Genomic DNA, 14,092 nt, shown 5'->3' on the forward strand with positions numbered 1-14,092 from the left:
TCAGACCTCCACTTCTAACATCCTTCCAGGACAGAATTTAAAAAGTAGAAACTCTGCAGGGAGATAAACCAACATTTCAAAATCCAGGCTGAAACATAACACTGCCATAAAAAGATCACTAAGTTAAAATGTGAGAAGAAATTTAGACCAAAGACACCCTCCTACGATCACGGCCAGCTCTGTTAAGACCCTGCACTGCCCTGCTCTGTCAGCCAACAGGCTCGCCCTGCAGGGTGTCCCTTCCCCCACCCTGGTCACATGGCTGGCCACCACTGAGCCCCACAAGTCAATCAACAATGCCCCAAATACTGTTCAGCCTAGAAGTCACAGGGCGTCCTCCTCGCTGTCCAACAGCAACAGAGCGAGTGACTCGGGCCTTCCTGGGACTTGGGTCGTGGTTCCTGGTGCTGACTGCGAAGGTAAGTCTGCACCTTGGTGGTTCAGGGGTGGCGGACAGCGCCATGCAGACGAGGGGAAGTGTGCTTCGCAGTGCAGCACAGGGCACTGAGGAGTGAGCTCCACACACTGAGAAGGGAAACACCGTGAAGGCTGGGTAAATCCTCCAAGTGAACTTTGGATATTTGCCTTTCCTTAAAAAAGATTATACTGTATTAGTCACCCCAGTGCCTCGAGGTCCCTGGCTTGGGGCTCAAAACCTCACACCATGTGAACAGAAATGGCAGGAGATGCATCCTCTGGGACACGGTGGTGAGTTAGTTTTTTTGGTTCTCCTGTGATGGAGCTGAGAATCTTTTCCTCTAGGCGTGTAAATTTTTACTGTCTTTGCCAAGCTTATGAGACTGGCTGAAATATTTATAAAGTAAAAGAAAAAAGCCCTGAGATTTGCCCCTTTTCCAGAAAATAAATGACATCTGTTAGCACAGGGTCACAAGAGAGAAACTGAGTGGAGGTTGGTCTCCTCTATCACAAGCCTCTGGTGTCAGGTTTGGGATGCAGCGCTGGTTTTGTTCCGGTGGTTTGCTTAGGGATATTTTGTTGCTTGTTTTGTCTTTCTTCTCCCGGGGCATCCATGGTGGGGGGCAGTGCAGAGGCAGTAGATAAGCCATCTGTCGGGAGGGTGGCCTTTCTCTAGCTTCTAGTTTGGCTTTTTAAAGCTCAGATGCCCCTGTGTCATTCTTGTCAGTTCAGTTCACAGAATCATCCCAGATGAGCCCTTTGCTGAACTACTTTGGGCTCTCAGAGGGGTTCACTGGATACCCCTCTGGTCCTATGTTCTTAGGTGTAATAAGCTCAAGCGACTCAAAAGATAGGATGGGAGGAAACACTCTCAGAAGGCTAGCCCCGATGAACATGGAGCAACTTTTTTCTGGTTAGTTTTCTTACAGAGGCACGGTGTCTAATCTTGAGGACTTGTTATCTCAATAAGGACCCAATTCCCCCCTCCCCTCTAGTAACTGAACCATCACTATGTCTCTGGTGTCTGCTGCAAACATCTGGAACACAGCGGTTGGCTGGCCTGAACCCGTGTGCCCTTGTGTGTGGGCGGAGAGCTAACTGCATTTTTTTTTCTGGACCATAAGACGCACCCCCCAAATTTGGGAGGAATAGTGCTTGTTAATGCTGCTGTTGAATTTTGTTTACATGTACATTGGTGAAATACTATGTTATTTATGTTATTAAATATTTTACCACATTTTTTGCTTCAAATTCCCCCTCCCCCCCCATTTTCCTTCTCTAACAGCTAGGTGCATCCTATGGTCCAGAAAAGTGGGCAAATGACAGGTGACCCAGTCACCAGATTTCTGGTGGTAGAATGTGCCGTTCTCGCGTCAGGTTGGCTCTGTCACCACCTCCTCGCTTCCGTGGACACGGAGGCTGCTCCGGGAGCCGCCCTGTGTGTGTGTTCGCCGGCATGGCACTCTGGGCCTTAGCCTTGCAGGCTTAGGGTATTGATTTCGTCAGTAGGGTTTGGATCAGGGACCCCAGATACGATTCCAGACTGGTAGCTGGGGCACTGAAGCGGAATGGGGCCTTAAGTGACTCCGAACAGAAGAGAATGTGGTCTGATCCCTCACCGGAATGCCCTATTTCCCACTAAGACCGTCTGTGATCTAAAGGTGGGTGGAACTTAACCGGTGCTGGTTGGGCAGCAGAGGGGCTGGTGTGGGAAAACTGCTGTTGCAAGTTTCTCATTCGCTACATGACAGGAGCTGGTGTGTTGCTAGCACAGTTCCTGTGGCAACATATTTGTAGTGGGTGGTGGTACTGGCTGACGCTCTTTGGATACAATCAGCTGAAGCTAGCAGAAGAGAAAAGTCAAAAAGTCGGGGTTGGGGGGCAGGTATTATAAAACCATTAAGAGCGATCAGGATTCAGCCAGACCTCAGGAAGGGCCTGGAACCCACCCTCCACATCTCCTTGTTTTCACTTCTTTCTTTCCTCTTCTTCCTCCCTGCCTTCCTTGGGCCCAGGAATCAGAGAGATTCCAATTTGAATGTTGGCTCCACCAGGGCTGGCTCTGTGACACGAGAAAAATTATTTAAATCTCTGAAAATTGGGGGTGAAAATTATGCACTTCATGAAATTTGGTGAGGATTAAATGAGATATGAAAGCAAGATATCTGGCATTCAATATAATATGCATTATATGAAATACTGGAGATAGAAATTTTGTTTCATGGGTTTGGTCATGATTGGAAATGTTTTTTAAAGATTTTATTTATTTATTTATTTATTTATTTATTTATTTATTTATTTATTTATTTTTAGGGAGAGGGGATGGGAGGGGAGGGAGAAAGTGAGGGAGAGAAACATCAACCTGTGGTTGCCTCTCTCACACCCCCTACAGGGGACCTGGTCTGCAGCCCAGGTGTGTGTCCTGACTGGGGATCAAACTGACAACCTTTGGGTTCTCAGGCTGGCAATCAATCCACGGAACCACACCAGCCAAGGCATGATTGGGAATTTTTATGATGGGCCCTGCAGCTGTAGATCAGAGCAATAATTAATCTAAGCACCTTCCATACGGCCAACACCTGGCTTCAAACGGACGGACGGCTCCCTTTGAAGCTGATCTGGGGCAGCCCCCATTCTCCTGCTACTTCTGCAGACTCCTGGACGGGAGCTTTTCTTCTGTCGTGATGAGGCAGGAAGCGGTGGTCTCAACTAGTGCTGGGCCGGGAAGTGCCTCCAACTGGATGGGAGCTACATTGTGTCTCCAGGCTTCTACAGTTCTGTAGAGTTTTCATCCCTATTTGCAGCTGTAATGTCATTTTGTATTCACTTTTGTTCAGTTTCCAATCTGAAATCTATAGGATTTCAAACATGAAAGAACACATTTTTAAACCACCCTGGAAAACGATTGTATTTGGATTAGTCAGGAACTGTTGACTGCAAGTGTCAGAAACTGGACTCAAATGTGAAGAAAAAAATAAAGGGCATTTATCCGCTCAACACAACTGAGAAGGCCAGTCCAGAGTGAAGTGACTCAGGAGTTACAGAGTCGGCAGTGCTCTGTTCCTTGGGCACCTCCCTCCACAGGGCCCGCCAGATAGCAAGCAGCCCCCAGGCTCATCAGCCTCCCAGGCTGGAACAGAGTGGAGGCAGTGTTTCCGGATGGCTCAAGCAGAAGTGCCCTGGGAAGAGTTCGGACTGGCCCGGCTTTGGGCTCGGATCACCCCAGTGTCTGTGGCTGGGGACCCAGGAGCATTTGATTGGCCAGGCTGCGTCACTTGGCCTTTACAGTGTGAGGTTGGGGAGAGGCAGAGTCAGCCTACACAATTAGGAGGTAGTTCTCTTCACTCCTCCTGCCATGCCAGGATGGAGAAAGATATCAACCCTCAAAAAAGACACCAATCTCTATGATGCTACCTGTGTGTTCTCACTAAGTTTACCTGTTCCCAGTGCCCAGTTTGAATGAAAAGACGTGATATTGTTATGTAGGTGAAGCTCAGCATATGGAGATTCAATTTAATAGAACATATAAATTAAAAGCTATTTCCTTAAGCCAGTGGTTCTCAAAGTATGGTCCCTCAGTCAGTAGCAGCAGCAGCGCCGATGAGAACTGCTGCCTTGCCGCCTTTCCGGCTGCACCTCGGACCGCTGAGGCCGGTGATGGGGACTAACCCGCCCTCCAGGCGCCACCGCCGCTGAGACAGACTCAGGTTTGGGAACCTCTGTCTCACAGGGCTCTTCGTTTTGTAGTTCTGAGTATTTTAAACATGACTCACTTTCAACAAATAGATTGAAGCATACAGTGGAGCCACATGTGTCATCTTGGATTATTTGCCTTAAAATAAAAATAATATATAACTGTAACGTGAAAACCAGTCAACACATGTGAGGATGTGTGATAAAAAGCAACAAACTCCACCCTAGCTGGCCTTTCCACCCATCCCACAGTTCCACTTCCCAAAGACAACGTGCCAGAATAATGCTTTTAGCTTCTTCTGTTGATCACTTACACCCTCCTAATAAAACCTGTGTATATTCCGCTGTTCATCAATGTTAGAAATTAGCCACCTAACATACGAATATTTAACTATCTTACAGCACGCCCATCTCCTCCTTTACCCTCTCAGTGTAGGTACATCACCACTGTTTTTAGTTAACTCAGAAGGCCGTGTTCATTCTCATGGTTATGCACTATGATCACCTTTTATTTCCTGTACTTTCAGTTTTTCACTGGTGTTTCTGACTGCCTTTCTTTTCCTTTGCATGTTTTATTCTCTGTCACTCCCTTAAGTTCTTCCAAGTTCTCAAGGAGTGTATCAAATCTCTTGTATTTTATTTTATTTTGAGGGGGGTGGCTTCTTCTGAACCCTCACTTTTAGCTCTTTCTATAGCACAGCTGCCCTGGAGGAACCTCTGGGGGACGAGTGGGTGCGGCCCTCACCGTTTTGTCGGGTGTCCCCTCCAGTCTCCCGCCTGGAGCGTGCATGCTTTGCTGGTGTCCCAGGAGCCGGTCAGGCAGTGAGCTGCACACCCAGCTGCCTTCACTTAAATCCTGCTCCCCTGCCCCCAGGGAAATGACTCCTCCCTGCCCTCAGCTACCCGGGGCCTCCTGGTGTAACCCCTCCATTTTCTGCGTGGTGGTGGAGCAGCTAGAGGACTGGAGCCTGGGAGGGAGAGCTGAGGGTTTAGCTGATTGGAAGAGTTCTAGCAACTCTCCTGTTCTCAGTCCCACCCTGAGTCCTGGTCTTCAGACGTACCTGCTGCCTCCAGCTCTTCCTTTCCTGCTTTTGAGAACCATTTCTGTGTAAGTTAGAGACTGTCTAATCCTTGAAGATCTGGAAAAAACATTTTTAAACTACTTCTGGTGTTTATTTTTCTTTTAATTACATAAAGAAAGATTTCAAACATAACAAAAATAACAAAATAATATGATGGGAGCCAAAAATGGGACAGGGCAGACCCTTCTGTACCTATAATCCAGCTTCAACAATTATCAATATATGTGGCTAGTTGGGCTGCCTTTCTCATGACCATTTCACTTAGGGGATATTGGTTAATTCAGGTTTTCTAATTTTTCTCAACTCAGTTTTGATCACGTACACTATTTTTCTTTTTTTAAAGATTTTATTTATTTATTTTTTTTAGAGAGGGAAGGGAGGGAGAAAGAGAGAGAGAGAGAGAAACATCAATGTGCGGTTACTGGGGGTCATGGCCTACAATCCAGGCATGTGCCCTGACTGGGAATCGAACCTGTGACACTTGGGTTCGCAGCCCGTGCTCAATCCACTGAGCTACGCCAGCCAGGGCTGCTATTTTTCTAACAAAGTATTCATTCAGTAGCTTTGTGACTGAGTGCTATAGTTCCAGAAACAGAGCTATCTGGGTTCGAATCCCTGTTCCTCCATTTCGGCAGTCAGTTAAGCTCTCTGTGCCTCAGTTGCCTCATCTGTAAGATGGAAATAATAATAATGTTACTTATCTCGTAGGGTTGTTGAGAAGATTCAATGAAGTCATACATGCAGAGCATTTGTGATAGGGTTTGGCACGCTGCAAAGTGGCTATTGTATATTATCTAAGTTAAAATGTATCGGCACAGGAGGGTGGAAGGATGGAGCAAAAAACAAAAAAAATATTGGCATTGCATGAAAATGTATTTTCATGGCATTCATTTATAATTAAAATTTTTCCTATTATATTTTTAGGATGTCCCTTTTTTCTTAATGTTTATTTATGAATATTCTTTTTTCTTCTTGGTTAGTTTTGCATGGTTTGCTTATTTTAATAATCTTTTCAAATAATTGCCTTTAGAGTTATTAACCACCTCTATGCTCGATTGTTTTCTATTTCATTATTTTTCCTTTATCTTTTATATTTACATTCTACTTCCTCTGGGTTTTCTCTCCTGTTCTTTTTCTAGGTTCTTTCATTGAATGCTTATCACATTTATTTTCTTCCTTCTTTCTTCCCTCTAAGTATGTTTTACTCTGCACATTTCAATGTGTAATAGTTGTAATTATTGAGTTCTAAATATTTAATAATTTTCATTGTGATTTCCTATTAAACCCATAATTAGAAATTATTTTTAGTATCTAAATGTGTGTATTTACCATGGACATATGATAAAAATTCTTCAAAATTTACTAAGGCTTTTCTGTAACCTGGTAAATGTTTCCTCTTTGTAAATGTTCCATTTGTAATTGAAAAAAAAAAAGGTGTGTTCTCTATTTGTTGCAGGTGGATAGTTGAGTTTCCTCAGTTTATGCATTCCTTTGCCTTAATTTTTTCATCTGCATTAAGGTCTCCAGCTATGAGTATGGATATAACCATTTCTCCTGGAAATTCTACTTCTTTGTGCTGTACACATTTTGAAGCTGTGTCCATCTTTCACTTAACAGTGCTGCAGATGGAGGAGGAGAAGGCTGGGGCGGGGAAGCTGGACCCTGCTACCTACCAGAGGCGACGTCAGAATCAGGAAGGTAAGGGCACTCTGAGACAGGAGGCAGGTCCCAGGAGGGTCTGAGAATTCCTTGAATATCCATCCTTATAAAACCTCTCCCTCTCTAGGGAAGCTAGAGAGCCAGTCCACTTTCCTGACCCACCCAAGTGTCTCCTCTAGATCCTGTGGGACCAGACTTCCCTTCATGTGTCCAGAAGGGACCACGTGGTCCAGCTGGAGATAGGACACTAGCACTTTGCTTGCATGGGTTAGGGCTCAAAATTAAACTCACCTAATTTTACAAGATCTAAAACCATACTTAATGCCAAATATCAACATTTTATAGATTCTAAGAATGGCAGTGCCGTTAAAACCAGTGCAAGAGGGTGCTGAGTGCACATATTCCTGTTGCTTCAGAATTGCTGACTCAGAGGCCTGAGGGATCCTGCACTCTGAGAAGCAGCCACCGGGCTCAGGAAGAGGCAGGCAGACAGGCTGGTGCCCCACCACTGCCCCTTCACTGCTTGGAGGGAAACACTAATCTCCTGGCCCAGCTAGGTGTTTGCTGAGCTGCAGAATGTGTAGAGCCACTCTGTCAATACAAAAGGAGTGAGGAGTGCTTAGAAGAACTTGGCATTGCCCTGAACAAACTGCAAGACGTTCACCGTGGGAGAAGAGGTCCCACAGAGCAAAGAAAGAGGGTTAGCCCTTCCCCAGTTTACCAGCTAAATGAATTGGCCTCACTCTGATGATCAGAGCCACAAAAAAAAGTGGGGAAGGGGGTACAAAGCAGATCCAGGACAGAAAGTGAAGTACTTCCCTGACAGCCATCTCTCCTGGTTCCTTTAGTAAGCATACACTTCACGTATATAGCCACTTACAATTTTTGTAATCACATTCTCACGAACCATCCCATTCTACCTTCTCAAAAACCTGTCCAGCCAGTAGCGGAAGGATTTTTTATTTCTTCGTGACAGATGAGGGCACTGAGTCCCAGAGAGGGAGATGTCCATGACCGTAGCATGCAGGGCAGCTGACTCTTCAGGGTTTAGCTGGATGTGATTTCTGTATGATATCTGCAGTCAGGAAGTGCCCGGGCATCTAGCATGTGCATTTCAGGAGTTTAAACCAAGAGGCAGTCTTCCTTTCAAGAAAAGAAAATCAAGTTAATGTAGATCTTGAAAAGCTGAAGGTTCTTCCTTTAAGACCAGGAACAGGATAAAGATGCCCACTCTTACCACTTGTATTAACATAGCACTGTAAGTCCTAGGCAGAGCAATTCGGCAGAATGAATAAGTAAGTAAACAAAAAGTAAAAATAAAAATTAGAAAACATTCAAATAAGTGACACTGTTTCTATTTGCAGATGACATGATCTCATATACAGAAATCCCTAAAGGCTCCACCAAAAAACTGTTAGAACTAATAAATAAACTCAGTAAAGTTGGAGGATACAATATACCAAAAGTCAGTTGCATTTCTATGCACTAATAACAAACTATAAAAAAGGAAACAATCCTGTTTATAACTGCAACAAAAACTAAAATGCTAAGCCCTGGCTGGCATAGCTCAGTGGATTGAGTGTGGGCTGCGAACCAAAGTGTCGCAGATTCGATTCCCAGTCAGGGTACATGCCTGGGTTGCAGGCCATGACCCCCAGCAACCGCACATTGATGTTTCTCTCTCTCTCTCTCTTTCTCCCTCCCTTCCCTCTCTAAAAATAAATAAATAAAATCTTTAAAAAAATTTAAAAAACTAAAATGCTTAAGAACAAATAAATTTAACCAAAGAGGTGAAAGACTCGTACACTGAAAACTATAAGATATTGATGAAAGAAACTGAAGAAGACACAAATAAATAGGTATCTCATTCTCATGATTTGGAAGAATTAATATTGTTAAATGTCTGTACTATCTGAAGCACTCTACAGATTGAAAGAAGAACAAAACTGGAGGCATCCCGTGTCCTGATGTCAAACTATATTACCAAGTTATAATAATCAGGGCTGTATGGTATCTGTATAAAAACAAACATTTATATCAGTGGACCAGAACAGAGAGTCCAGAAATAAACACACAAATATACACTCAATTTATAACAAAGTAGCCGAGAACATACAATGGGGAAAGGACAGTCTCTTCAATCAATGGTGATGTGAAAACTGGACGGCCACAAGCAAAAGAATAAACTAGGCCACTGTCTCACGCAAAACACACAAATCAACTCAAAATGGATAAAGGACTTGCACATAAGACCTGAAATCATATAACTCCTAGAGTGAAGCACTAGGGGTAAGTTCCTTGACATGGTCTTGGCAATGATTTATTTACTTACTTATTTATTTATTTATTTATTTATTTATTTATTTATTTATGGATTCGACACCCAATGCAAAGGCAACAGAAACAGAAGCAAACAAATGGGATTCGATCAAACCCAACAGCTTCTGTACAGCAAAGGAAACCATTAACAAAATGAAAAGGCAACCTACAGAATGAGAGAAAATATTTGCAAATTACATGTCTGATAAGGGGTTAGTATCCAAATATATAAAGAACTCATGCAACTTAATAGCAAAACAAAACAAAACAAAATCCAATTAAAACACGGGCTGAGGAACTAAATAGATATTTTTCCAAAGAAGATATCCAGTAGCTAATGGATACTGGAAAGGCACTAAACATCACTAATTATCAGGGAAATGCAAATCAAAATCACAATGAAATATCACCTCACACCTGTTAGAATGGGTATTATCAAAAACACAATAGATAAATGTTGGTAAGGATGTGGAGAAAAGGAGACCCTTGTACACTCTTGGCTGGAATGTAGGTTGGTATAGACATAAAGGAAAACACTATGGAGGTTCCTCAAACAGTTAAAAATACAACTGCCATATGATCCAGCAATCCCACTTCTGGCTATCTATCTGAAGGAAACAAAATCACTGTCTTGGAGACATGTCTGCAGCCCCATGTTTACTGCAGCATTGTTTAGAATAGCCAGGGTGTGGAAGCAACCACAATGTCCAACAGTGGATAAGTGGATAAAGAAAATGTGATACATTCAATATATGTCAGCCATGAGAAGGAAGGAAATCCCGCCATTTACAGCAGCATGGATGGATCTTGAAGGCGTTATGTTAAGTGAAATAAGTCATACAGAGAAAGACAAATACTGCATGATTTCATTCACACATGGAATCTAAAAAACCCAAACTTGTAGGAACAGAGAACAGATTAGTGGTTGCCAAAGGTGGGTGGTAGGGAACAGACAAAATTGGTAAGGACTGTCAAAGGTGCAAGTTCCCAGTTATAAGGTAATTAAGTTCTGGCGACCTCATGTACAGCATGGTGACTCTAGTTTACAATCTGTATTGTGAAAGTTGTATTTGAAAGTTGCTAAAAGAGTTGGTCTTAAAAGTTCTCAGCACACACAAAATGTAACAGTGTGGTGATGGATTTAACTGAACTTACTGTAGTAATCATTTCACAGTATGTACTTAAATCAAATAATTTTGTTGTAAACTGGAAATACATACAATGTTATATGTCAATTATACCTCAATAAAAATAGAGGAAATTTTGTGGAGGTGGGGTGTGTGGGGGAAGTGCATGGAAGTCTATGGACTGTCTGTTTGATTGTTCCACACACTTAAAACTGCACTAAGCAATCTATTAATTCTTTATTTTAATTTTTAAATTTTATTGATTTTTTAGAGAGAGAGAGAGAGAGATTTGTTGTTCCCCTTATTGGTGCATTCATTGGTTGATTCTTGTATGTGCCCTGACTGGGGATTGAACCCACAGCCTTAGTGTATCAAGATGATGCTCTAACCAAAATAAGCTACCTGGCCAGGGCCTATTAATTATTTTAAAAAATCATTGACCCACTCAAGACACCACTGGTGAGAAGCTGGTAGCCGAATGTCCCTCCCGAGGGCTAAGGGAATTTCAGCTGCCTCTGTGGCGCAGACCTAGAGGCGCCGGCACGGCAGTCAGGCTTCCTTGTGGGGTCTGCACTGAAGGTTGTCTGCAGCTGCAGTTCTTGAAAAGTCTGGTTTACGTAACCAGCTTTGAGAAATCCTTAATAATTTGCTTTGCTTTTTCTTTCTTTTTTAACTTTGTTATTATTATTTTTCTTTGCTTTATTTGATCTTTATTGTATTCTTTTCCATTCCCATTTAGTCCCCTTATGTCACCCTTCCCCAAGCAATCACCATAATGTTGTCCGTGTCCATTAGCCCTTTTTCCTTTTTGCTCAATCCCTCCACCCCCTCATCACCGCCCCTCCCCAGCTGTCATCCTGCTCTCCATCTGTGAGTCCATCCCCAATTTCCTTGTTCGTTCAGTTTGTTCATTAGATTCCACATATGAGTGAAATCATAGGTATTTGTCTTTCTCTGACTGGCTTTTTTCACTTAGCATAATGTTCTACAGGTCCATCCATGCTGTCACAGATGGTAAAATTTTCTTCTTCTTTTTTTTAAGGCTGAGTAGTATTCCATTGTGTAAATGTCCCATAGTTGTTTTGTCCACTCATCTACTGATGGACCCTTGGGCTGCTTCCATATTTTGATGATTGTAAATAACACTGCAGTGAACATAGGGGTGCTTATGTTCTTCTGAATTAGTGTTTTGGGTTCCTTTGGATATGTTCCTAGTAGTGGATGCCGGGATGAAAGGCAGACCCATAGTTAAATTTTTTGAGGTATCTCCATACTGCTTTCCACAGTGGCTGCACCAGTCTGCATTCCCACTAACGGTGCACTAGGGTTCCCCTTTCTCCACATCCTCATCAGCACTTGTTTATTGATTTATTAATGATAGCCATTCTGACAGGTGTGAGATGATATCTCAATGCGGTTTTAATTTAATGACTTGCTCTTCTGATAAGTAGTTCAGTAGATAAGTAGCCCTTGGTTGTTAGTAGAAATGGCCCACGATGGAGGTGCATGCAGCTTGTCTACAACAGCCAAACAGAGGCTCTTCATTTTGGACTAAATCCGTGACCCAGTGAGGGCCATGTGGTCATTGCCGCCTGGACGAGCAGGAGCAGGGAGATGGGAGTTCTGCTCGTGCTGACAGAGCTCTAAATAGCACCAAGAGTATCTTTCCCCGCAACTGTTGAGTTGCTCAGAAGTGGAATTTTGCCAACCCCTAGTCTCGGGGCAGTGGCCCTGTCCAGGAATCCTATGCCTTCCATTTTGCTTTTGGCCTTAGTTCTTTGTAATTGTAGGATATTAAGGAGAAATGTCAACTTTTATTAACTCTTGCTTCCCCTTTCTTGTGTGCCCACAGACTGCCGTTCCATCCACATTGGGCTTTCAGTCCCCACTTACCCTCAAAGGAAGAGAGACCAAAAGGGACATCCCTCAGGCCAGCAAAAGGGCCGCTGGGGCCTGAGGCCAGACAGGCCTCCACAGGAGCTGACCTGCTTGGGGAGCAGGGGAAGCAGCGGGGACAGCAGTGTGGATCATGCCAGCAGGACCCGTGAGTTCTTCGGGGCGCATTCTGGGGGTCCACCCACTTGTGGGAGCAGACGGGCAATGGCAGGGCAGCAGGGACTCTGTGGAGCCCGTGGCTCCGGCCTCTCAGCCCCCTCTGCTCTGCGGCCCCACTGCAGACAGCCTTGCTGCTCAGGGACACCTTCAGCCAGGCTGAGCCCCATCTCTCTGTGGTGACTCTGCGTCCTCTGCTCTGACCCATTCCTTGCGGATTTCATGGTTTAATGCTCAGAAACTCTTTCCCTCATTTCTACGTTCCTGGAGGCCACATGGCTATTGCCCCAGAAACCAGTGCAGACATGACTGCCGGGCATGAGGCGTTGTGCTCAGAAAACAGAATTCCCTGTTCCAGTGCCTCCCCCCACCCTCACTCGGACTTGAATGGTGCAGAATTGTCTGGGACCCTGGCTGAGAGGGCTTCTCTCCTGCACAGAAACCAGTTTGGGGCTGATTAAAAATCAGCCTTTTGTTCTTTCCCTGGAAAGAAAGACATCAATCTTAAGAGGAGTGAAAAGGCTGGCGTTCTCAGAGCACGACTGTGACATTTTATTATTTTCTGTCTGTTAATAGGGACATCATTTTACTGCCGTCATACCCTACCCCAAGTCTGCCTAATAAATGGTATTTAATTGGTTTCTATTACATATTTTTACTGTCTTGAGCAAGACAAAATTAGTGATTTCACCATCTAAACCTTCCCAGGAAGGTCAGAGGCAATAGCGGGGTTTAGTGTCCCAGTGGGAGAAGATCAGACACACGTGCTGCTGAAGGCCCCCAGGGCCTCCCCCAGCCCCGCAGCTGCCTGAACCGCTGTTCAGGGACGCGGTCCACTAGGGCCTGTGGCCTCTCCAGGGCATATGCATCTGTGTGACCGGACAGGGGCCTGGCCCTGAGCAGGTCTGCCCAGGGCCAGAGGTAGTGCGTGGGTTCTTGACTTCATGTAGGGAAGGTTTCACAGCACAGGTTCGGGTGACTATGAGGGTCTGTGTATGAAAGCCAGGGAGAGTGAAACACGGAGGGGCTTAGCATGGAGGAAGCAGCAGGAGAGCTCGGGCTGGGCTGCCTTATCTCACTGGGAAGTCAGAGAAGAAGGGGCTCTGGGGACAGGTTCAGGGGTCAGCCTGTGACAAGCTGCCAGCTGCCCATTGCCTTGGAGTTTAGGAGAGTTAAGAAAGAGGTGGTGGGGGAGGGGAGAGAAGGAAGGAAAGGAAACGGCCCTGGCTGCTCCCCAAAGGGAGAGCGCGTGCCTCTGTGCTGGGACCTCTGTCTTGAGGCTTTTATGTCTTTCTAGAAGGCTAAGCAAGTGTAGGGGAGGTCTCAGGGGAGGGTTTTAGTAGAATATTCATCAGTCCTCCAGGTGTGTGTGTCATTTCAGGGTCAAGGTCTCCACTGACTGGTCAGCGCCAGGGCAGGGGGTCTTTAGTCATTGAAATTGGTTCTGGCGATGTCCACCTGGTTTTGCTGCATCTCTGGGCCTGGAGGTGAAACACGACTGAGGCCTAGGTGTTACCTCCAGAGAGGACAGGCCAGGAGAGGAAGGGTGACCCTGAGGGTGAGGTCCTTGTTTTCCCAGTCTACATCTGCCTGGTCTTCGCCCTGGTGACCATCGGTCCCTGGTGGTAAATTGCTCGGCCACTGTGTTCAGCTGCCTGTCTCAGTTTCCCTGTTCCATTTGCGAAGGACTTTTCCTAGCTTCTCACTATCCTGTCTCATCTATGCGGGAGACGGGGTAATGGG

General features: G+C 44.9%; 1 protein-coding gene across 2 annotated transcripts in view; it reads left to right on the forward strand.

The window, feature by feature from the left end:
* Positions 1-687: 687 nt before the first annotated feature.
* SLC4A5 (solute carrier family 4 member 5) overlaps positions 688-14,092 on the forward strand; it is a 100,087-nt gene continuing 86,682 nt past the window's right edge. For both annotated transcript variants that reach the window (XM_045827471.1, XM_045827469.1), the window contains exons 1-3: positions 688-708; positions 6,810-6,890; positions 12,150-12,341. In XM_045827471.1, the coding sequence (XP_045683427.1) occupies positions 6,818-6,890; positions 12,150-12,341 (265 nt within the window). In that variant the 5' untranslated portion in view covers positions 688-708; positions 6,810-6,817. The remainder of the gene's footprint in view (positions 709-6,809; positions 6,891-12,149; positions 12,342-14,092) is intronic.

This window comes from Phyllostomus hastatus, unplaced genomic scaffold (genome assembly GCF_019186645.2).
Source record: "Phyllostomus hastatus isolate PE091 unplaced genomic scaffold, TTU_PhHast_1.1 phas_scaffold_78, whole genome shotgun sequence".
In the NCBI taxonomy this organism is placed as follows: domain Eukaryota; kingdom Metazoa; phylum Chordata; class Mammalia; order Chiroptera; family Phyllostomidae; genus Phyllostomus; species Phyllostomus hastatus.